We start from the raw sequence: 25,637 nt of genomic DNA, 5'->3' as shown, positions 1-25,637 counted from the left end.
TTCTGTTTACCTCCTGGCTTCATACAAGACATGAAATTACAATGGCTAGAATAGAATAAAGAGAGCACTAAGCCAAAGTGGAGGATCTCTTTTGGACATCTTAGGGAGGGGTTCAATGTAATTGTATGATGGCACAAACAGATACATGTATTCATATGGCAGCAATGAGACCCGGCTATCCCATGGTAGAGCTGGATTTTGACAGTCAGAGTGTAATCTGCAAAATATCTGCAGTAGCTGTCAATTATAAAAAGGAAAAAAAAAAGAAAAGGAATAGGGAATAACTGCTTTATTGTATTATTCTTCCTTTATCCTGGTGCATTTATTGTTAAGTTTTATTTATGGCTGAATAACAAACAGTAAATTTCCAAAGACTTTACTCACAGCATCTCAAACACCAGGAATAAATATGAAATATACCGTTCAGACTTTCTCAGCGCTACTGATAGCCGGAGAGTTTAACTACAGTGGGGTAACGTGTGCGGTGGGTCATGCACTTCTCCCGGTCAATAAAGAGTGTGTTGGCTTTGTTAGCTATATCGTTCTCCAGAGACATTCTGGTATCCTCCAAGTTACGAAGACACTGCTCTGCCTCTTCCAGCTTCTGCTTGAGGAATTCCACAGACTCCGTCAGCTCTCCCACTTCACTCACCAGCCTAGGTACACAGAGAAATGATTATAATATACATAGTTTGGAATATAAGCAACGGGTTTACCCAAACCAACTTTAGTCTTCTGTTTCTCATATAATACATTCAGATTCAAAGGCTTGTGGATGCATTAAAATGCTTATAGGTTTTATAAAACAATGTTTTGTCCTAATTTGGTGCATAAAGTTCCTTTCAAAAGAGATGATGGTAGTAGATTTGGTGAACATGAAATTGTAGTAAAGGAGGGTGCAATGCTGGAGTTGCACAGATAAAATTTAGGTAGCCAGGGGACAGAAAAGGTAATCTTGGTGGATGTGTGATCAAGATTGGTGAAAAAGGTGAACAGAAATTGGGCAACAGAACATTTAAAGATATCTTGGGGGGGGAAGGGGTGAGGAATGTGAATGACAGTGTTCTAAAGATCAGAAAACTACAAAAAGCCTAGGCCTTATCCTCGGGTACATTTTAACCTTCTAACCCCCATCCAACCCATGTGTTTTTTCTATCTTGTTAAGCAAGGTATACTTACCTTGATATTTTCTCCAGGTTAGCTAATCCAGCACAGATGTGCCTGCTCCGGATGGTCCCCTTTTTCTTACTGTTGCATCCTCTTTTAGAGAGGGACCCCCCACTCAAGAGCTAAAAGAAAGTGTCCACATCATGCAACTATTAAGGTGGACACCTGGAGAAGAACTCCTACCTCTTGTAAACAATAGAGAATAGATTCAGGATTGCAATGTTACATGGTTACAGGTTCAGGAAAGTTAAAAAAAGGCATTTTTATAATGCCAAGTTTAGTAGTGGATGGGGGAAAGAAGATAAGAAATGACTGTAAGATCAGAGAAGAGCAGTGACCCATATGAGATGAAGAATGGACCAGAGGGTGACTTATAAGAAGGAAGATTGTGGAAGAGCACAAGGATGAGAAGGTACAGAATATGGACCTGGATCATGCACAGAAAGGGAGAAAGATGGTAAGCAATGGAGCAAATTACAAACAGCAAGGAGGAGGAAGTAATCAGTGGAAGCCAATCAAGGCTACGGGGTAAGAGGAAGCAGCATGCTGTGTATGTAAGGGGTAAAAGAGGAGGCAGTAGAACAATGGGCAGGTGCAGCGTCAGAGCACAGAAGTGTGGTAATGAAATGCCATAACTCCCTCCAGGGGGTAGAAACAACAGTTCATAGAGTAGTGGTAGAGCTGCACATTATCCAACAATATCACATTTGTGCTTTGCAAATTACAAGTAGACTTGTCTAGATGCCATAGAGGAGCTCCAAGGTGACCTAATAATGCCCTTTTCCTGTTGATTCCTCATGTATACATGCTGAAAGATCTGGCACCTTCATACAAGAGGTGGACAGTAATGGGGTGGTAGAAAACAGAGTAATAAGGGTTATAAAAGGTAGAGGATACAGTAAAAGAACAACAATGAGAAGGAACAGAGAATGGTGACAAAAAAGCACAAAGAAGATCATACCTGAGAAATTCCTATATTACTAAATTTCTTGGTAGAGGGGGTGCAGGTTTGACCTAGTGATGGGTGATGGGTAATGGGTACGCAAATCTCTCCGCAAATAGAAGGTTAAGAAAGACTGTAACAGCCAGCAATTTTGGAGGTACAGAAGAGAAGAAAATGAAGAGCAATATCACTAAAAAACCCAAAGAAAATATAATACTAAGATTTATAACGTTGTGTGTAACGGATGATGTCTTCTGGAAACATTGTCGTGAGATTTATTACTTTTCTTTTTTATTACCAATTCTTTTTTTTTTGTTTGTCTTATGATATAAAGAACATGTCCCTCATTCCCTTTATGATATAAAGAACATGTCCCATCCCTTGGTAATCTGAAAAGTAACAAAACAGCCTTGCTGATATAAAGAACATGTCCCATCCCTTGGTAATCTGAAAAGTAACAAAACAGCCTTGCTTGTGCCTGGTAACATTTCAGTCTTGTTAGAAGTATCATGAGCTTTGCTTTAAACTGTTACAATAGCTGTTCCAATTGCTTTGTGTGACCTGTACAATAGCTATGGACGGGAGCGCTGCTCTCCAACCACTGGTTAGGGAATTTATTTGACCCCTAAAAGAAAGAAAACAAACTGCAAGCGTATCTCCTCCACAAATTCATGACAAAATACACTGCAGGTTTATTGTTGGATAGTACACAATGAAAACCATTCTGGAAAGGATGTCAGGGAAGAAAAAAAAGGCTCAGCCCTCCTATCCTTCACAGATGAATGTGATTAGGTCAACGGTTTGCTACTTACAATGCAGCAGTTATCTTATTTCTTATACTTGACATTGCCAGATAACTGACACACTCTGGAACAGACTGATGCACAATATCAACAATGACAGAAATGCAATTTGCAGAAACTAGACGGGGTGGAAACAATTTGTAAATCTTCTAGTGACCTCCGGTGACTACAAAAAATCTGGAATAGGTTTCTCAATTGCTTGCCCTTGTGCTGATATCTCAGGTGCCGACTCCAAGCTACTCAGTATGCAAAATAAGGTCCAATTACGGCACAGCAAGTTCCTACTAAGTCTTACTGTTGGAAGCTTCCAGCTTCCAGAATCTAAGTAAAAAAGAAAACATTACCCCCTGTGTATAAGCAGAGGTATCTCGAAAGAAGTCCAACATACTCTCAGCTGACAGATGTAGTTCTTGAATCAGCAATGCTCCCAGCTGATTGCAGAGCTATAGTTCTGACCCAACACAGGGCATTTTGGACTTCTATAGAGAGACCAATGCTTTCACACAGAGGGCAACAGTCCTTGTTTGCAGCATGATAGCAGGGGACTGGATTAAGCTGTGGCTGCTTTATAAAGAAAATGAATTGTAAGACTTTGGGCTCTATTTATAAAACCGGAAATCTGACATTCCCTCAGATTAGCCATGGTGGGATTCAATCACTGCCATTGAAATACATAGACCTGGAAGACTCCCATAAGGTAATGTCTGATTCCCTGTTTTATAGATAGGGTCCTTTAGTTTTGACGCTTCTGGAATGTATTTGGTTGATATAAACAGTTCCAGCTGGGGTTTAAATCAAATCTTTCACTTTAAAAACTGAAAAATCATCACCAGTTAAAGACCTTTTTTTATTCAACGCTCCTACTTCCAGTTCCTGGACTTTGCAATGCTAAGGCCTCTTCCTATGCAATGCACATGGGTGCCTGGTCACCTGCTGCATGCTGTAGTTTAATTTGTCAGCCCATACATCACTAATGGAGAGAGTGGGGACGCAGGGACCGGTAGATAAAACCACCATTTTGTTTCCTGAATAAATAATACATAATACAAATATATGCAAAACCACTGTATATTCCCTTTAGGTTTCAGCCTCTGAACTCGTTTCAAGCCTAGAGGCTGTACAATAATGTCAGTGGCGGGCCTTGGACTATTTTGCATTTCGCTGTCATATCGGTAAAGCCTTCCCCCAATCTAATGTGTTCACTTATCTGTCTGGTTAGCCTTCATCTCTGTCCTGCATGTTTTAAGTGTGATCAAAGTACTGATCTCAGTGGACTGTACAGTGTGGCTGTACCATGACTCATTGTTCCTCCGAGCCTCAGAAGCCAGCTCTGATATGAATTGACCGAGACATATTATTAAGAGCCACATCATCAATCTTTAAACACTTCAGCAAAGAACAATGAAATGATAGCGCATTACCCCGGGATCAAAATCTTCCGACATGATAATTTACAGAAAGTTAACATTTGTGATCTGGGATACAGGCGAAGCCGTCACTCTATGAAGTGACAGGCAGCTGTATGTAGTTAAGGAGTAGATAACCCTAAACCTTAAGCATTTTCTGTAAATAATTGTACCTGGCACTTATATGAAAATGGCCATCAGCAGAAAGAATTGCTACTTGTCAGCAGGAAAGCCATTTTCATTATCAGATCTATCACAAATAGATATATTGAGTGCTGATCATCCTGATCATCACCTTTTAGTTTGTCATAGGTGAACCACAACCTTTGAGGTATCCACCAGGGAAAAAAATCTGTTCCCACCTTCAGAAAAATGACTTATTATTTAATAATGGAAATCATTTTCTAACAATTTAGGAAGAAAAAAAAAGAGGACACTTTTCTGTTCTCCACTTCCTGATAAATGGGTCCCATATAGAGATGCATACAGAGGCAATGTACACCTACAACATGGTGATTGTGTTGTTGGCTCCTGTGCCACACAGCAAAAGTGTCCTGGGTCCAATTTCCATGGGTCCTACTATCTGTATGGATATAAATCTGGGTATCCACAAGGGAGCTTCAACCCACCTTCTTCCCCCCAAACCCAGAACCATACGGAAATATTAAAACTTACATGGGGTGGCACAGTGGCTCAGACGTTAGCACTCTGGCCTTTGCAGCGCTATGTCTCACATTCAAATCCCTGCCAGGACATTATCTGCATGGAGTTTGCATGTTCTCCCTGTGGTTGCATGGGTTTCCTTCCATGTTCCAGAAACATGCAGTAAGTTTATTTGGCTTCACCCCAGAAATTGACCATAGACTGTGGTAATGGCATATGAATATGGCAGTGACATTAGATTGTGATAGATTGTGAGGGGCAGTTTGCGGCATGACTTGTGAAGTGCTGTGCAATATGTTGGCGCCATATAAATACTAGGTAAAAATCAGTTATCATAGTTAGGACTTATTCAATGGTCACTTGAGTGTGGAAACACTTATACATTATTGAGGGCAACGCATTTCCTTCATTGAGTTGACAGCAGGGGGGAACATGTAGATAATGCCCTGGCCAAGATTCAAACCTAACCTAAAGCTGCAAAGGCCAGAGTGCTAACCACTGAGCCACCGTGCTGCCCCCAAGATTTTGAAGATCTACAAATACTTTCATCAACTTCCATTAGTATTCATAATAGGTATGATTGTCAGCTACTAGTGCTGAAACTGGAGGTCCAAAGTTGTTCAAAAAAGCCCTGCATACGATGTCAATGTTACACAAGAGAAATAAAAACATTTTGTGCCCTATTTTTTTGAGACATCTTCCCCCAGCAATGCAATGCTAAGTCCAAACTCCCAGACTTCCCAAAGACCCTAATTTTGCAGCCACCTTCCCCAGTAACAGAGCCACAGAATAATCGACTCACCGAAACTGTACAGGGTCCCGGCACAGCTCCACGTTAGGCCTGTAGGAGCGCTGATACAGACGCGTCTGAGCCACTTTTATAGGTGCCTCTTTATCCTTAATAGCTTGTTTGAGAGCTGCTATATTATTCTCTTGATCTCCAATCTCCTTCAGGGTCTGTGTAAAGACAGAATAAAAATAAAAACGGCTTAGATGGAATAAATCTCAGCTCTTCTTTTTTCCATGAGGGCCCATCCTATTTTATCTAAGCAATAACTGTCCTCAGTAGCTCTTGTAGGTGCTCAAATATTTGCAAGGATATTAGTATGTATAGCCCCAAAGCTGTGCAGCATAAATCAATCCCTATTTACACAGGAACGCGTCAGCTGGCTGCACAACAGAGGGAGAAAAATCAGAGATACATGTGTGTTATTTAAATGAGTGATCCTGATTGAAATGCATGCTGTTTATTTGGAAGAGGGTTAAAATGATTGAATATCAGAAAAAAAACAATGAATGGATCAGCCGGTAATCTGGTCCAGCAGCATTTATTTATACAATGGTTTCCGATGGTTCTGATCCATCGTCCCAATGGCCAGCTATTCAGCTGCAGTCACAGGTTTAGCCTCTAGTGGTGAGGATTTGTGGGGTACTGCCAGGTTGCGGTCCTTGGGCACACCAGGGTGCACAGGTTCATTCATAGTTCCAAATCACTAGGCAGAAAAATTGTCAAGGAAGGCTGGGGTTGAGGCAGGCAGCAAGCAAGAAAGGTCAGGAACAAGCTAGGATTCAAGATCCAGAAATCCAGGAAAGAGACAACGGGGACACGGGGCCACTGCAGACGCAGGGGAACATAGGCAGAGACAGGAAACACAGATGAGGCAGGAGACACAGGGATCACTGCAAACACAGAGGAACACTGGAACAGCACAAGGGAACAGACAGGGAAACACCAGACAGGGCATTGAGGGGTAAACACAGGAGCTGGACAGGGAGAGCACTGGATTAAACAGCAGGTGTAGAGGAAATGCTCAGCAGAGCTAGGGGGTTGGCACTAGTGGAGACACATTGCATGAACACTGAGTGCTGTGTCTGAGCTAGATAAATAGCCAGGGATGATTAAGAGGCTATTTCCTGATTGGCCTGTGGGATGGGTGAAACTGATAAAACTTGGGAGAGCAGGCACACCCAGGGTCAGAACGGCTCGCAGGCGCAGGAGAGAGGCACCTGGACTTTAGCGAGGAAGAGGTAAGTGTGACAGAGGACATTATTATTATTATTATTATTATTATTATTATTATTAAACAGGATATCCCTTCCTAGACAGTAGCTACTGGAACAGGTATCCCCATTAGATTAAATAACCAATAGGACTTGGTCACTAACTGAAAAAGGAGTTCTTTGGTGGCTTTCAAACCTTTCTATCAGTCATTACATGTTGTAGCATCAACAACCACATGGTATGCTCCTATACATCCCCATTAGGAAACATTGTCATACTACTGACTTCTGCTTGTTTCCGACTACAATTTTTCATTAATTGCCCAAAACTGGGGCTTGTCATTGGATTTTGGCCTTTTACTGTTGACTTGTACTGCATTCTGCTTTAATGCCTGGGTTTTGCCAACTGCACAGGTGTGTCCGAGGGCCACAACCTGGTCTACTTGCCAGTAAATATCTGTAGGTAGTATTTTGACTCTGTACTTCTGTTTTTATGAGCTCACAGTTAGGAGCCTAGATGTCTATGTGTCATTTATTGACCCCCAATGGGTTTTCTCTTCGTTAAACTGGTGTTGTCTTAAAAACTATTATACACTTTTAAATAACCCAGACAGCTCTGCTTTAGTGGATTATAGAGGCATCCTCTCTAGTCCTGTTCTGGTGACATATTAAAGCTTTGGATATTTCCTCATGTTCCGTCCCTGTGTTATTGTTCAATAGACAAAAACTAAGATAAATCCCACATAGATTACAAACCTCCCCCACTCTGCCCAAAGGCAAAAAGTTTTGTCTTTTGGCAAAAGATCTACTATAAAGGCAAGCCTAATCTAAAATGGTTTAGCCTGGGTGCTGGATATCAATTGTTAGTTTCTCCAGACTTTCATAGGCTTGACTTAGTCCCGCTAACCCAAAGAATTCTCAAAGCAACTCGAAAGCCTAGCTGGAAGAGAATTACACTTTTTTTGTCTTTGTGGGTGGTACAAAGAGGGAAACTCCAAAGGGAAATCTCACTACTCCAGTTTTCAGGTTATTTTCGGTGATGCAACCATCGGACTTAATTTTTCAATGTGTCTGTCCATTATAAAACTTTGGCCACCAACTAAATTCAGCTATTGGCCTACTTTGCACAGCTACTTGTCTATGTGTCATAGAGTATGAGGGATTCCGTAATGCCCCGTAAAGAGGGAGGAGGTGGAACCAAGGAACACACCGGCTTGTATTTTCATAGGTTTATAATTCAGGGTATTGGGGTTTTCAGGGTATGGCTGGTAGGGCTGAATACAGTGATAGGGGGCTCAAAGGAAAGGTTGGTGTGAATTACAAAGGAGAAAGGCATTAAACTGTGCTTCTTCCTTTACCCTAAATAAGCAGCGACAAATAATACAGAACACCGAAAGTATAATTTAATGTTTCAAACCTTCACAAACCTTCGCTTTATTAGGATGATACAAGATCCAACTGACAAACAAGTGTCCTCCCAATAAGAGTCATATCAGCGCAGCTCAGACAACAAGTGGGACTGATAGCATCCAAGTCCCTTTTCTAATGATGTGACAAGAACTGGTACCCTGGAAGGTTGTTATGGAAACTGACGGAAGGAATTATATCAGGGCAGAAGGGTCAAAGAAAATACGGGACTAAATTAATTGTGCTAATAATAGCTGGAGAAAGATACCAAAACTAAACAGTATGATAATTTTTTTGCTTTTCGACAACATTCCACTACTGAATATACAGCTGGTACTACTCACAGGGGCTACAGAGTACGAGGCTTGTTAGGTATTTATGAAGTATCATTTGGGATAGGTCAAGTGTCTCTAACTTTTTTCTTTGGACTTGGATGGTGTGTGAGGGGTTAGAATGACGGTCTGCTATTCATTACTATCTGTATTCTCCACTGCGGATACTACCCTCCTTAACTCTATGGTTCCATGGTCTCGCTCGATATGTCTCAAAACCAAGTACACCATGGCTAAAATTGAAGGACACTCCAAGGTGTTGGGTTGTCATTTGAACAAGAATCAGAGTACACTTGTTCCAATGAATGAAAAAGGTCTATGAGTGGTTTTTCCTTCTTTTGGAGGGCTGTCCACTTGTGTCTACATCGGAAGCAAATTAATGAAAGTTTCGCCAATTGAACCAAAGTGTCTCTGTCACTCTGTTTTCTCCTCCTATTAGCATGCTTTTTTCAGCACATAAACTGATTGGCATCTGATACTTCTACTTCCTATAAACACTCCAGTCCTGCTGTACATAGATCATAAGATTCCAGGTTAAGTTTAGATCATTAAACTATTTGCATCTACAAGTTGTACCTTTATTATCATCCAAGCTGCAGTCACCTGTGGCTGACTGAGGATGTTTGAAGAACCTCAGCAAGCAAGACAAGATTACTACTCTTACCACCGCTAATTGCATTAGCCTAATGCAATTCATCTTTGTACTTTACTGTTCTTTGATTAATTAACTTAATTACCAAGGGTCAGCTTTTCAATTTATGGCCTAAGCCTTGCTCCTAATCTAAACATAACTTACTGTTGTTCCCCTATCCAGGGGAAGTGCCCATATTAGAAAGAGCCAAGCTCCCTTTGGACAAGGAGCCTGGAGGTGGTGGGCTTTGAACTAGTAGTAGCCCCATTTGTAAGGACAGGTTACCTGATTTCACCTGAAGTCTTGACCCCACAGATAGTGAAAGTTCATCTCAAGTCACTCTGCTCTTTCTTCCAATAGGAATGCTACAAACAGTGCAATACAACTGATTGGGTGCTTGTGCTGCTTTTCTTCTGATCAAATGCTCTGCTGTGCAGGATTCACAAGAGGCCAATACCAGGTCACTTTAGGGTACTTAGATAATGTATACATGATTTATGTCACTGGAGTCAATCTTTACTGATAATTTCGAGTGACAATAAAACGAGTACTGTACTGAGGTGAAAGGACAACCGATGGGCACCCCACTGTGTCCTTCCCAATAGAAAATGATAGCAGTCATCCCTGGTTAGTTGTTCACAGATCTGCCAGAATGAATAAAAAAAAATATCCAGGTACTGTTGTACACATGCCAGATTTTCACCCAAGACTCTCAAAATTATTCCTCTTGGGAGAAAACTAACATTGTCCATAGCTTTACACTGCCTAAGTTTATAAAACACATAAAGATGCATTAATGGCTACATGGCTGCAATATTTTGTGTCTTTAATAGCTGCTTGGAATTTAGCTGTTTGAGTAGCATAATAAACCTGGAACACAGACGGTATATCAAGACTGATGGCATCTTACCAACTACAGATAAAAGATACTAACTGTATATTGCATAAAGATGCCACCTTGCATTTGTATTCTTCTCTGCTGTTGTCTATATGGAGCGTATGTCTATATAGACTTATGGATAAGACCCTAAAGTGCTATTACAGAAGACAAGTATAATGGTGTAAAACAGTTTCGTAAAAATCCATAGCAAGATCTGTTGAGCTGGATCCAGCCTCTGTGGAACAATTTAGACTATACGGACATCATTGGTCTCTCTAGTTATTTGCTGCCTGGATTCTCACTTCATAATCATTCTTACTTTACATTTGGTATTGATTTCTCTGGTGAATAATGTTTATATAGAGGTCTTGAGAAAGAGATTCTGGAGTGAGGCAATCAGTGGTTTATCAGAAGCTTGTGACAGACCTATTAATTCTACGCTGGGTTTCCTTTTAACTGTAAACTGATGGTGTTAATTAAAAAAACTATTTTGTCTCTGTCAAGTGTGAGCTTTTTTCCCGAGCTTGTGTTTGCCTGAGGATATAAATTGATAGATCTGTCCACCAAAGTTCATTTTAGTTATGAGTGTGTTTAATACGGTTGCTCCAACAACAACAGTCTTCCAAATAAATAATGAATAAAGTTCTTGTAGTTTTGCATGGTCCTACCCACTCCCATGCCTTACTACTGGGCACTCACTGACCTTTCACTGACCTATCATCTTTGGCACATTTACTTGACCATCTTTTTGCACCACCTCTGTTGGTTCCACCAATCATTTGACCCTAGATCACTGAACGGGAGCTCAATGGTGGCTTTTATATCCTAAAGGTGGAACATTTTGTCAAATGATTCTGTTGATATATCTGGAATTTTTTCATAGTGACCACTGTACTCAGAATGGGTGGGAAATAATTTCATGGTGTTTGCTGTACACCATTTCTTTATTTTATTATGAATTGCACTTACTTTCTTCAAATGATTCTCCATTTTTCTCTTGCAATCTTCCACTTCCTCGCATCGCTTGGCAAAGGCGCTGTTGACGCTGTCGCACTGAGATCGCAGGTCTTCGGAGGTGTCTTGAAGAATGTTGTCAATAAGAGATCGAAGATTGATGGAAGCCATTCTCTCTCTTTCTGCACGGTATATGTTGTCGTGGCTGTACTGGGCCCAGGATTCAGGAGTGGAAGTGCTTTAAAAAGAATAAATTGCACAATGTCTTAACAGAATGATTAAAAAAGCTTAAGCTCATGACTTTAGGAACATGAAGGAATGTTCAACCTTGGCCAGATATGAAATACAAGAACATCACAGTGATAACCCAATGATGTGCATGAAACAATATCAGCCAATAAGATCACAACTTTAGTTGACTGCACTCAGAACAAAGACAGATAAGTGAAGATAGGTTTCTGTGTTAAAACACTTTATATTGTTAAGTGAACGTAGATGTATAAAAACTAAGAAACCCAGAGAGCTTTTGCAAACCATCACTTCCCTAAATGTGCTACTCATATCAACAGACAGGTGCCCTGCCTACCACATGGCAATGTCCTGCCTGTGGTAGGCAGGACAATGTCCCTAACACTTGGAAAAAAAGGGAAAGGGGTCATGTAATTTCACTAATTGACTTTAATCTGAACTCTAAGCAAATGTAAAATACACAAATAAATACAACTATGTATTGTTTAAGACGTGAATCTGAATGTGGTTTGGTATTGGTCTTGTGCAAACTCATTACAGCAAGGCTCTATTTAATGTACAGTGCTGCATAATATGTTGGCGCTATATAAATCCTGTTTAATAATAATAATAAAAAGGCTCGAATAGGACAAGAAGAAGTAGCAAAAGGAATGGGTGGAAAGCTTGTCATGTTTCTTCTCCTTTTTTGTCCAATCACAGGCTGGAGGTGAGACTCGGGGAATTGACCTAAATAATGCTGGCCATCAGTCGAAGACTCTCCGGAACAGAGACAGAAAAATTGGTACTTTACCGGCCAAATGGGTACAACCGGAGCATCTATAAGCTTGATCAGGCTATCTCCACATTAACCATATTCAATTTTTGCAATTCTCTAGTTGCTATGAGACAACCCGGATTATGTAGAGCATTCTGTTCCTACAACTTTTCAATAAATCAGACTCAAGGTTCTTAAAATTTTTTCATACTAAGACCTGTGACTTTTCAAGCTAGAAGCACAAGTCTGATTAACAGATATTTAGGCTCTGATTGGCTGGTGAGTGCAGGATAAGTGCTGAAATCTGAAGAAAACGTTTGTTTGAATAGTTTGGCGGTGCATTATAGTTTAGTTGTCGTGGTAACAGACATGTCTGCCCAAAGCTGTCAAGTCAAAGCTGCGTTATTCCTGGGAATCCACTTACTAAATAACAGTAAGGGTTAGCAAAACTGTAATAAAAGGTGTTTATACCAACAATCGTCTTTTTACTGCCTTTGGAAGTGACAACATGTTTTGCTTGGCTGGGATTATTAATTTTATTGATTATATGTAACATTGGGTGTTTTAGTGACCACCTTTGTCAGGGGGCATTTCTCTATCGATCACCAAGATGAAGGAATACTGATACCAATGACCACCAATGTAACAGGGCATTACCTAAATGACCATTAATATATGATGGACATTTCTCCACTGACCACAAATGTACGGGGCTCTCCTTCTTTGACCCCCAACGTAAGGAGGTCCTTCACCAAAGATCACCGATCTTTGAGATCATTTCTTGAATGACCACCAATGTAAGAAGGCCTTACTTTAATGACTATAAATATAAGATGAGCATTTTTCCACTGTTAGAAATGTATGGGGCCATTCTTCCAGGAGCCTTTGTCCAATGTGAGGTGGGCTTTCTTCACTGACCATCAATGTAAGTGGGCTTTTGATCACAGATCATCAATGTATGAGGGCCTTTCTTCAATGGACCCCAATGTCAGGGGGTATTTTTCCACTGACCATCATATATAAGTAGCTATTCTTCACTAACTACCAATGTTAGGATGGGCCATTCTACACTGACCACCAAATCAAGAGGGGATTTTTTTAATTGACTACCAATGTTAAGGGGCATTTCTTCATTTACCACCAATTTATGGGGTATTTCCCAACTGACCACTTATGTAAGGATGGGCCTACACCAAAGAACACCAATGTATGAGAGATTTTCTCCACTGACCAACCAAAAAAGGGGAGATTTCTTCACTGACCGACAATGTACAGAAGAATTTTCCCACTGACCACAAATATAAGGGGGATTTGTTCACTGACCATGAATTTAAGAGGCATTTCTCGACAGACAGCCAATATAAGGGAGCATTTCTTCACTGACCACTAAGAGGTTGTTCACCACAGTTCACCAATGTATGGTGGGCTTTCTACAATGACCACCAATTTAAGAGGGCATTTCTCCACTGGCCACTAATGTAAGGGGGTATTTTTCCACTGATTACAATATATAAAAGGGCCTTTTTTTTCACTAAGCACCAATGTAATGTTGGGTCTTTACCCAAGACCACAAATATTTAAGGGTCATCCTTCACTAATCATTCAAGCAAGGGGGGTTTCTTTACTGACCACCAATATTTCCCAATAAACACTAATGCATGGGGCTATTTCTGCACTGACCATCAACGTAATGCAGCATTTCTTTTCTGACCACCAAAGTAAAGAGGTATTTCATTACGGACCACTAGTGCAAAGAGGTTTTTCACCATAGATCATCAAAGTATAAGGGCCTTTCTTCAATGACCACCAATGTAAGGAAGCGTTTCTTCGCTGATCAACATATGTAAAGGGGCCTCTTCCCACTAACCACCAATGAAAGGATGGGCCTCACCAAAGACCACCAATGTATGAGGGCCATTATTTACTGACCACCAATGTAAGGTAGCATTTTAGCACTGAACAACAAGATAAAGGGGGGCATTTCTCCACTGACCACCAATGTAAGGTAGCACTTTGCCATAGACCACAAATGCAAAGGGGGATTTCCTCAACGCCCAACAATGTAAGATAGCCATTCTCCATTGACCACCAAGGCAAAGCAGGATTTTTTCTTCTTGACACCACCAATACCATAAGGCATTTTCCCACTGAACACCAAAGTAAGCATTTCACTACTTATATAAGGTGGCACTTCACCACAGACGACAAATGCAAGATAGCCTTTCTTCACTGCCCACCCATCTAAGAGGGACTCTTTCTACTGACTACCAATGTAATCATTATACATCTTCATTACTATTTGCATATTTTTAACACCAGAATGTGCCTTAGACAAAAAATGACTGCAGGTTGTATGGTTAAACATCTTAATGACCCCTCATTTGTTTATTTTATTTACTTTTGTGGCACCAACAAACTTTGGCATTCACTTGCTGAGCAATTCCACTCACAAACATAAACTTCATTTAAAAAGTAATAATGAAAACATGCCCTGTTGCATTTTCTTCTGAAGTTTGCTTATGCTAAGCGCTGCGTACCTTCTTTTAATTACATTGGTCTTGATTGAAAAAAAGATTACATAGGCAGGAGGTTACAGCAAAAGAAAATATATATCTCATTTATCTACTTTTGTGATTTAGCCGAGTGTAACGAAAAAGTTTCTCCAAATAGACCATCAAAAAATAATTAGGAAGAAGGAAGAAAACAAAGAACCTGTGAGAGTAATGCTTTTCAGATGGGAAATGCAAAACAAAATTGAAAAACAGTTGGTTCTCATTTTTCAAAGGTAAAGCGGTTTTTGGGTTTTTCTCTTTGAATGATGGGAAGAGAAAATCTTTACAGGGTCAGTCTACAATAAATGTGTCATTTGGTTAAGAGTAGAAAATTTGTGATGAACTGCAACAAAGTCCCATTGGGAAAATGAGGGAGCTACTGCCAATCTGCTTTCAAGATCTGAATGTGACCTGTGATATAATATGTAGAGGGAATGAGAATTTGTCATGGATGCCAACAATATAGAGCAACCTTTCTGGACCTTTTTACATGGGGGAACCCTTAAAATAAGTTTCAGGTCTTCAGGGAACCCCTACTATAATTATTATATCCACAGGTCACAGTACATTAGTGTGGTGGTCAGTGAGAAGAATGTCTCTTACATTGTTGGACATTGGGAAGAATGTCATCCTTACAGATAGCCAAAAAGACCATTGGTGTCACCTAAACTGACTTGATTGCTTATTGCTCAGGGAAGAACTCTGGTTGAGGAACACTGCTTTAGAGCAACCTTTCATGACTTTTTTTTACCATGAAGAACCCTTGGAATAACTTTCAGGTCTTCAGGGAACCCCTTCTATATTTACTACATCCAAAGCTCACAGTATATGAGTGTGGTGATCAGTAGAAAGAATTCCTCTTACATTGCTGGCCTTACAAATAGCCAAAAGATTATTGTAGTCAGGGGTATCTGACCTGGGAGGAACAAATTGCTCATTGCTCTGGGAACCCCTAGGAACCTCTGGAGGAACCCTGGGCGAGAAACACTGATTCAGCTTTACACCCAATGACCATGCAAGGGGCATCCCAGAGAATGCAGATTATGAATTGGCCACAGGTCACTGAAGTCACATAAGTCACTGATGCCCTTTACAAAATTAGAAAGTTATCAATGCATCAGTGAACTTGACAATTGCTCAAAGCGCATAAAATTTGCAGTGAAACTGACATTTATGAAGCATTCATTGCCCCTTTATGGTTCATGGGATTAAAACAGAGCGCCACCAATGAAAGTTTTGTGAAAGTCACAGTCACCAATTTCTTAATATGTCCCATGACCAATTTGCATACTCATTTTATAATACATATTATAGGACACATCGGGCTTTTGTTTGTTTTAAATTCCTAACATGCAAACAAGTAAAAGTATTTTATTTATATTTCTTTCAATACTAGGGAATTATACTGTACATTATAGTCCATTTTCCAGGATACAAATTTCCCTCCCACTCTTCTCATACATTCAGCAAGCTTTTTATAGTAGCTTCCTTATATTCACCTAATTCTGTATGACATGGAGATCACATGACTGGGAACCGTTCCCAAAGCTGCCAATGACAGCTGAGAGCCGGCAGCCATGCAAGGTCACTTTATGTGTATGGCAGTATTTAGATGTGTGTGCCTAGGATTCTGCTTTAAAGAGACCCTGTCATTAACCTACAACATTGTAGGTATAAACATGGAAAATTAGACATTTTAAATACTTACTTGCAGCGTTTTTTCTTTGTTTGCTTTGTTTTACTCTCTTGCAATGTGCCTCTGACCTTGCTAGAAAATCTAAATACTTTAGGAAGAGTCTATTCCCTAGCACAGCCCTCTCTCCTTGCACATCATAACATCATCTCTTGGAGTGTCTATATAGTGTCTGTGCTGACCTAGGTACTTTACGTCCCCCCATCCCATATAATGTGTGCCAAATACTAGCAGTCATTCTCAACTAGGGTTCTTACAGAGTGTGCTACTTCCTCATCCTCTTAGATAGTAAGCTCTTCAGGGCAGGGTCCTCTCCTCCTCCTGTGTAACTGTCTATATCTGTCATTTGCAACCCCTATTTAATGTACAGCGCTGCGTATTATGTTGGCTCTATATAATTACTGTTTTAAAATATTAGTAACGTTGCCAGTGGCTCCTTGAGCCATGGTTGATTGCCTGCATAGTTCTGAGTCCACCACTTAGCAGAGCCAGAAGCATAAAAGGACTGTTTTAGTGGTTTATTAAGGTGGCATTTTATAGGAGGCATTCATACTACTAGTGACCAATGCAAATAGCATTTTTCCCATTAATCAATTGGTTGTAGTAGGGGTTCCCCGACACTGGAAAATTATTTAAAGGGTCTCTTATGGAAGACAAGGTTGACATAGACTGCTATGGAACTAAGAGTACCCATTTTCTTGACTACACTAAAGATGGCAGCTCCATGGAGGCTATATACATGCCTAAGGCGTCCAATGGATATTGCTGAAAATGATCTTTCCTTATTGTTTCCAGTGACAGATGAATGTACAAACACTGTTCTGTTCTATGAAGAGGGGAGTATGGGTGAGCAGCACCCCACTGAGCTCTTCTCCATAGGAGTTAACAGCGCTCATTGCCTATTGGTCAATCCACCATGGGAGAATGTGGTACATATGTTGGATTTTTGACAAGCATGTCCATTGGCCTCGGATGATGATCATCAGACGTGTACACAGCTTACTGTAGGTCAAGTGATCCAGGGCAAGTGTTCTTGCCTTTGCAGCGCTAGGTCCCAGGTTTGAACCTCGGCCAGGACTCTTTCTGCATGGAGTTTGCAGGCTCTTCCCGTGTTACGAGATATTCCTCTGGTTTCCTCCCACATACCAAAAACCTTCAGTTATGGTAATTGGTTACCCCCAAAATTGACCTTGGACTGTAATAAAGACATATGACTATGGTAGGGACATGGTCAGAGACTCCGGACATGATACAGGAGTTAAGGGATACTGGGGACATAACTCAGGAGACGACCATAGACTGGAGACATGAGACTGCTAGTTTAGATCTAACAGCCCCCATCATGTTTGCCAAGCCTCCTCCATGTGATTTAATGATACATACAAGTCAAATTTAAACAGCTACCAGAGACAGCTTTAAACAAAACAGGGCCGTGGGCAAATATAAATAAGGGGCCCAAATTTTCACAGCACTCTATGTCCCTCCACCCGCTGCCGTTCTGTTAGTAGGGCCCGGAGATTATTATTATTATAATATTATTAAACAGGATTTCTCAGGAAATATTATTAAACAGGATGCCAACATATTACGCAGTGCTGAATAATAAATAGGGGTTGCAAATGACAGATGAATACAGACAGTGACACAGGAGGGGAGGACCCTGCCCCGAAGAGCTTACAATCTAGTAGGTGGGGGAATTTACACACAATGAGAGGGGGGATATGTAGTGGTAAGAAGTATTGATGGTTTCAAAAGACAGAAGAAGATGAGTAGGCAAGTTTGAAAAAACTGGTTTTGAGTTCCCTTTGAAATGACCAGAAAGTAGAAGCAAGCCGAATAGGACGAGGAAAACCATTCCAGAGAGTTGGGCAGCTCTAGAGAAGTCTTGTATCCGTGCGTGTGATGAGGTTATGAGTGAGGAAGTTATTAGTAGGTCATTGGAGGAGCGGAGAGAGCAGCTGGTGGAGTATTTTTTTTTATGATGGGAAGTCTGGGCAATCAGATGTGATGTCAGCAGCCCCAGCAGGCTCACAGTTCTACAGATACTCTAATATAATCCCTTTCACTTCTCCCCCATCAGCTACAATAAAGGTCATGTGAGAAAATGAGCGGGAAGAGGAGCTGGGCCAGTACAGATAAGATGCTTACAGAAGAGGACAGAGCTCTGACATTCAAAGAAGTAGGTGGGAGCGTGGTGGTGGGGGTGTTGGGGAGCCAACTCTTTTTAAGATTGAATTGTCTCAGAAAGTTCACAAGGTAGTTTGCTAGTAAAAAAAAATGAGAAAATGTGACAGCCCTAGACAGACTCTCCTACTCAGCAAGGTGAAAGATACTGCAATAACCTGTCTCAGTATCTATCAGGACAAGGTGAGAACCTGCAATCAATTTTGCTAAAATCCTTGTGATGTATATAAATAACCTGTAGCTGATTAACTTTGATTTTCTACATCACAAGTAGGAGTTTCATCTGACACATTACTTTAGGTTAGTGCAGTTTTTAAAATTAACCATAAAACGTATTCTGATATATTATCAGGAGCTAATAATAAAAGAAAGTACCTTTCTACACCGATATAATTTAAGTCTCTAAAGAGCTCATTTAGTTTGACCTCGTGCACCTCTGTTCTGGAATCCGGAAATTCAATGAATTTTATCTGTTCTTCAATGTCAAAATGTCTGTAATAAATGGCTATTGGGTGGTAGGAGCAGACAGTGAGGTTCTGCTGACATCTAGTGGCCAGTGTAGAAAGTGCAAACTGTGTAATATGCACATTCAGTGAGGTTATTCTGACATCTAGTGGCCAGTGAAGAAAGTGCATGTTATGCGCCTACAACAGGTAGTAAGACCATGCTGATAACTACTGGCCCTTGTGGAACATGCATGCTATGTACCATACACATGAAGTAATGTTGTGCTGACATCTAGTGGTCATTTTGGAAAATGCATACTGTACTGCATATAAATACATTAAAGCTATGCTGCTATTTGTGTTTCAAATAGGTTAAAAGACTCATCTAAAGGGAAATTCAATGTGCAACAGATACAGTCAATCCCATTCTGATCAGAAATGTATATTTTTATATAGGATGCATGCACATTTTTTTAATTGATATGAACTGGCTGTTATATTTGGGAATCATTTTGATGTTAGCAAAACTACTTTGAGTCTGTTCAGAAATGTTTTCATATGAGATTCATGAAGCATTTACCCAGACTTTTTGCTATGTTTTTCTAAGTAGAATATCATGGACCACTATGTATGGTCACCACCATAGGTGCACCCCGTGTGTGACAACCCTGTGTGGACCACCAGGTATGACTACCAGGTTTGAATTACCAGGGATGATCACCATGTGTTGGTCACTATGTATGGACCACCATGTATGACCACCATATGTGAACCATAATGTATGAAAACCATGTTTGGATCACCAGTTTTGTACATCAGTGTTGACTAATATGTGTGGACTATAGTGTATGACCACCAAGTGTGCGTCTTATATATGATTACTATGTATGGACTACTATGTATGTATGTATGTATGACCGCCACATTTTTGGATCACAAGTTATGTTCGCCATGACTACTATTGGTGGACCAACATGTATGACCACCATGTATGCACCCCATGTGCTGACTACCATGTATGCATCCCATGGGGACCCCCTTGTTATACATTACACACAGCTTGTACTTACTTGTCTTCAAACTTTGAGGAATTGTGATGGAATTGGATATCAGTACTTTGATTGTTGTATCTTCCGCACTTGTCATCCGTGTCATACGCCTCCACCTTGTCCGACCAATCCATCTCCAACTTCTCCTTGGCATCTCTGTTGGTCCTGAGGAGACAAATAATGCCACGGTTATATCACCATCCCATCCCAGCTGAGTGCAGGGTGAATGTGATATCATATTGCTGACCGATAACAAATTTTTGCCCTGGAAAGGTACAGATATTTTTTTCTCTTTAGTCATCACAATGTCTTTGTTCTCCCATCCCTGTCCCATCCTCCTCTATCACCTAGAAAATAATTCAATCATCTGCCTGGATCTTTTTTCAGATCTTTTTACTCTTTATCCTCTCTATCTTCTGCAGACGCTGCCAATCAAGCAGTTCTTCTTCTCAGGTTATCTCTGACCCTTTGCTTTGTGAGGAGCTCCTGTATGGGAATCTGCTCCATCAAACCATTTCCTACATTCACTGACAGCTAACTGATGCCTCACATGTGTGAATGAGCGACCCAGCCTGGTGTTATACGGGTGAATTGTGTTTATGTTTCTCAGGCCAGTAACAGACAGTGAGGACTTCATAGCTGTGATGTCAGCCAAAAGAAACCCAAACCCACCTACTAAAATATTCTGTCTGATACTGCAATGTCATGGACTGAATCACAACAAAAAGCATACTTCTCATTATTGTGACCTAGCAAGATATATATTGTTCATGATGTTCATGAGTGTATGTTGTTATTTCTGATCACAGCACTCCCCCTGACAATGCTTTCATCTGCAGATGGAGTCATCATTGTTGAGGAATAACCCAGGCTCTGCTTTCTTGTATGCTGTATATGTGTATATGTGACAAGAAAGGACAGACCCACAAAGGACTGACCACTGAGATCAGGATTGTAATACACACATGGGCAGCAGACCTAAGAAGGAGCTATATCTATTGGATTGTCCAATTATGTTAAGTATAATTTGTGTTTTCCAAAGAAATTTCATACATTTATTGATCATCCCAAAGGACAGATGCATGTATTCAGAAATCAGCTTCCTTGTGCAGAATATTTCATGTAAAACACCTCTATGACCACTAGGTGGCAGCAGGTGATTAGGACTGGCAATAAGCTTATCAATGCAGGTAGTCCCCGAGTTACATACGACATAGGACTGTAGGTTTGTTCTTAAGTTGAATTTGTATGTATGTCGGAATAGGTACATTATTTTAATAGATGCAATTAGGAAAAACATTTTATAAAGCCTACATATTCCTTAACATCCAGAGCAAGCTGTGCTTTGATATGCAAAAAGAAACAATTGCAGAGTTTGTCTTGGTCATTAAAGGGTTACAAGAGGCTGCAGAAGAGCACAGTCCTTAAAATTACCCACAACCTCAGCTGTGTTTAGCAAAAGATTCCTTCTGCCAGTCATGCAAACCGCCCCCCCCTGTTCGTATCTAGGAGTTGTTTGTATATCGGATGTCCTTAACCTGGGGATTACCCGTTTAATATAAATTGAACACTTCCAGAAAGAAAAAAATACTCCAGTATACCTATAGCAGTGTTTCTGGAGCTTTTTAAGAAGGGGGGGCCCTTGAAATATTTTTCTGGCTTCAGTGAACCCCCTTCTATAATTACTATATCCACAGATCACAGTATATTAGTGTGGTGGTCAGTAGGAAGAATTCCTCTTACATTGCTGGCCAGTGGGAGGAATTTCACCCTTACAGATACCCAAAAAGATTATTGGAGGTCACTTAAACTGACCTGAGAGGGACAAAGTTCTCATTGCTCAAGGAACCCCCAGCAACCTGGTTGAAAAACACTTATATACACTATATATATACACACACACATGATAGACAAGGAATATCAGGACCACGCTAAATGGAATATCGTATACCCAGAATACAATAGTGTTTATTTCCCTTTCAGCCAGCAGGTGGAGCTCCAGTCTCCTTGTCTCCTTTTATGCACTGTATTATAATAATACGTTCTTTTGTTTATAGACCTCAATAGCTGAAGCTGAAATTTACACATTCAATGGATAGGTTGAATCAGTGAGCTCCAAGCAGGCTGCTACTGTTGTTCTTACTATTTAGCTAATCCATGGTGCTCAAAATGCCATTAGAGTTTCCCTTTAAGCCTTCAATAATTCAGCTCCAACCAGCCTCAGGTTAGATTAAAAACCAGACCAAGAAGATTTCTCCTGACCATAATCTTCTACCGGGAGACTAGATAAAACTATGATGAAACAAGTGGTTGGTCATCAATACGGCTCCAGTAAAGGAGCATAGCTATCATAAGATATATATATACATCGTGTTACCTGCTGTACACTTTCTCTTAGAAAATAGGAAAGTTTGTTATTCTACCTGCAAGTTACCATCCCCCCCAATAACTCGCCCTCTAAGTCTTGATTCACATCATGTGACTCATTGATAAGAATAGTCACAGTGGATGTTTTCTGTCATTGTATCCCCATTTATTTTATGCTTGGCATGATTATTATCTGTTCCTCATGGGTTGGTTTGTTCCACCGTCAGCCCTTCTTTATCTACACAATCACCTCCCCCCGGGGCCCTGCTGGATGGCCTCCTATCTGATAGAAGCCCCCCACTATGTGCTGTACCGTATCTGCTGGATGGTTTGCTCCAGGGTTCTCTTCAGAAGTTCCTGAACATTTCTTATCAGCTCTGCTTCCTAGGAGGGAGAAAAGAAAGTCAGGTGATTGCCGGGATTTATATGAATCGTGGTGTCATGAGCTAAGGAGGAACTGCAGTGTGATCAGGCAGAGGGGGTAGGTGTCCCTACAAGTCCCTATAACCCTCTGTGTAACCCCAAGGCCCCAATGTGCAGGCTGGGGGGGGGGGGGGTGACAAACTTTTATCTTCTGGCTGCCCGCACCCCTGCACTGGTGCCTAATTGGTATAGGGGGTCATTTGTGATCCATGGGTGTCTGCAGGGAAGATATGGCATGAAGAAAAGGAAGCAGTAACTGCAGTCTGATCATAGCCCTACCCTCCCTGATACCCCAACACTAAGCCCTCCCCTGAGGACCTTCACCCCGGTGATTACATTTCTACCATACTTACCCTCTGCCATCACATGATCGTACAAAGGTTTTCCAAAAAGTCAGAATAAAGGGACAAAAAGCGTAACATGTGGTGGGCTAATGCTTCTCCCCCAGCCCCAGAACTTTCATAAACTCCACCCCCATCCTATGCATTCATAACCTTACCATGGCCCAACTTATTCTATCCCCAGTGCCCAATGGTCTGCAAGGGTAAGCTCCTCCCACAGTGCTGTACATTGATGGCCTCCACCCATTCCTGCTTGCAGATAAGCTCCTCCCACAGTGTACCTTAATAGGCCACACCCACCCATGCCTATTGATAAGCTCCTCCCACAGTGATGTACCTTAATAGGCCCCCACTCCTGCCTTGATAAGCTCCTCCCACAGTGCTCAGCCATGATAAGCCCCACCCCAACGGATAGGCTCTATCCGTAGTGATGGCTTGATAACTTGACCCCAGTTCTGACTTAAGATAAGCTCCTCCTCCAGTATTATGACTTAATAAGCTCCACCCCCTATTCTGGCCCCTTGATACACCCCTCCCCCAATATTGTGCCTCAATACGCTCCACCCCTTAGTCATGCTACTAAATAAGCCCTTACACCAGTGTTGTGCCTTAATAAGCCCCACCCCCTGCTGGCTACTTGTGAAGACCCTCCCCCAGTATTGAGCCTTAGTAAGCTCCACCCCCAGTCCTGCCAATTGACAAACCCCTCCCCTAGTATTGTACCTTTATAAGCTCCACCCCCAATGTTGATCCTTGGTAAGCTCCTCCTCCCAGTATTATGGTTCAATAAGCCCCGCCTCCAGCCCAGTCTTTTGTTAAGCCCCTCCCCCTGCTTTGTACTTTGGTACCCTACATCCTAGCTCCGCCCTTTGAGAAGCCACACCCCAGTCCTGCCCCTTGTTTAGCTCCTCCCCTACGGTTGTGCCTTGATAATGAACCCCACTGCCCCTTCTGCCCCTTGTTTAGCTCCTCCCCCACTGTTGTGCCTTGATAATGAACCCCACTGCCCCTTCTGCCTCTTGTTAAGCCCCGCCCCTGACAAGCTCCTCTCCCATACCTTAATGAGCTCTAGCTCCACCCCGTCCCGCACCAGCTCCCCGCCCACTCTGCGCTCTCTGCTCTGCAGGTTGTCTGTGGCGATGGTGAAGGGGATGTGAGTGGCGTCTAGCGCCCCCTGCAGGCGGTTCTTGCATTGCAGGAGGAGTTCGGTCTCTCCGGTGATGTCGCGGATCTCCCTCCCCAGCTCTGATCTCCAGTAATGGATGTCCAGCAGCCTCTCCCCCAGCTTCTTGGTGGAGTCCGCCTGGCTGCGCTGTGCCCGGGCCTCACACTCCCCCGCCAGCTGCTTGGTTTCATGGCGATTGTTCTCTGAGCTGTCCCGGTCACTGAACGCCTGGTAGAAGGACGTGTAGCCGGCCTGCTGCCATTCCTCCATCAGGTACTTGGCGGTGCGGAAGCCGGCCGTGGCAAGGCCAGACGAGGAGCTCTCCCCCGTGTTATAGGGCGCCTCCACCGTGCGGACCGGCAGGCTGTCGGGGGGAATAGTCTGAGGTGCCGGCGGGCGGGAGACGAGAACCTGAGCGGACATGGCGATTCCTTTCACGGATTGCTGCTGGGCCTCTGTTACTATAGCAACGTGTAAACTACCAGGAGGACAGGCGTCCTGTTGCTAAGTGACCAAGAACAGCCTCCAGGTGACGGGCTGCCAATCAAAAGGTGAGTCTTCTATCTGTCATTTCATAAGTAGCCAATCAGAAGGCGAGGCTTCTTTCTAACTTTCAACAAGTAGCCAATCAGAATGCGAGGTTTCTCTCTGTCTTTCCACCAGTAACCAACCAGAAAGCTCAGTTTGCACCTTTTTGTACACTCACATAGTGAGCCATGTGTGGAGTTCCATCACTAAGACATGGAGAGGAGTAACAAGTGCTATAGGGGGTCTAAGGTGATGAAATGGTAAAATAAAGGGTCGTCCAGATTAGTAACTTGTCTCTGTGCATGCAATGCAGTCAGATCATGGCTAATGGGAGATGGGGCCAGTCAGGTGCTGTATAGCTACATGAAAACATGAGGACCCCCACGTGATTGAAAGAACTGGCATCCAATGAATGAAAGGGGCGGGTCAGGGACAGTCAGACTGGGAAGGAAATGCAATTTGTGGTCCCAGAGTCAGTTATCAGCATGGCTGTACGCTGCATGGTCGGGGAGGGCTTAGTGTTCGGGTTGTTTACAAATCCAATATGAATATTGATCATTTGAGCCAAAACTTACCTTTGCAGGATCCTGCTCTGTGAAATTTAACATAACAATAGGGAGTGAACTCCACAGGGAGTGAACATGTCCCATGCCAATCGATACTCTATCTATCCCACCAAGCTTCTCCATCCAATGATGA

At 41.9% G+C, this 25,637-nt stretch overlaps 1 protein-coding gene and 1 long non-coding RNA gene across 2 annotated transcripts in view; one reads left to right on the top strand and one right to left on the bottom strand.

The window, feature by feature from the left end:
• Positions 1–12,581, top strand: part of LOC140335093 (uncharacterized) — a 29,596-nt gene extending 17,015 nt beyond the window's left edge. The window contains exon 3 of the long non-coding RNA XR_011921658.1: positions 12,136–12,581. This is a non-coding gene — a long non-coding RNA (uncharacterized lncRNA). The remainder of the gene's footprint in view (positions 1–12,135) is intronic.
• TEKT4 (tektin 4) lies at positions 275–24,945 on the bottom strand. The gene is made up of 6 exons (XM_072417472.1): positions 24,303–24,945; positions 22,795–22,865; positions 20,136–20,279; positions 11,203–11,425; positions 5,785–5,939; positions 275–656 (listed from the first exon to the last, which is right to left on the bottom strand). Exons 1-6 carry the CDS (start codon positions 24,831–24,833, stop codon positions 440–442), a joined length of 1,341 nt encoding a protein of 446 aa, XP_072273573.1. The 5' UTR covers positions 24,834–24,945; the 3' UTR covers positions 275–439.
• Between the last annotated feature and the right edge of the window lie 692 nt (positions 24,946–25,637).

The sequence above is a fragment of the Pyxicephalus adspersus genome, chromosome 7 (assembly GCF_032062135.1).
Source record: "Pyxicephalus adspersus chromosome 7, UCB_Pads_2.0, whole genome shotgun sequence".
NCBI classification, from domain to species: Eukaryota; Metazoa; Chordata; class Amphibia; order Anura; family Pyxicephalidae; genus Pyxicephalus; species Pyxicephalus adspersus.
This window is presented reverse-complemented; position numbering and strand designations above follow the sequence as displayed.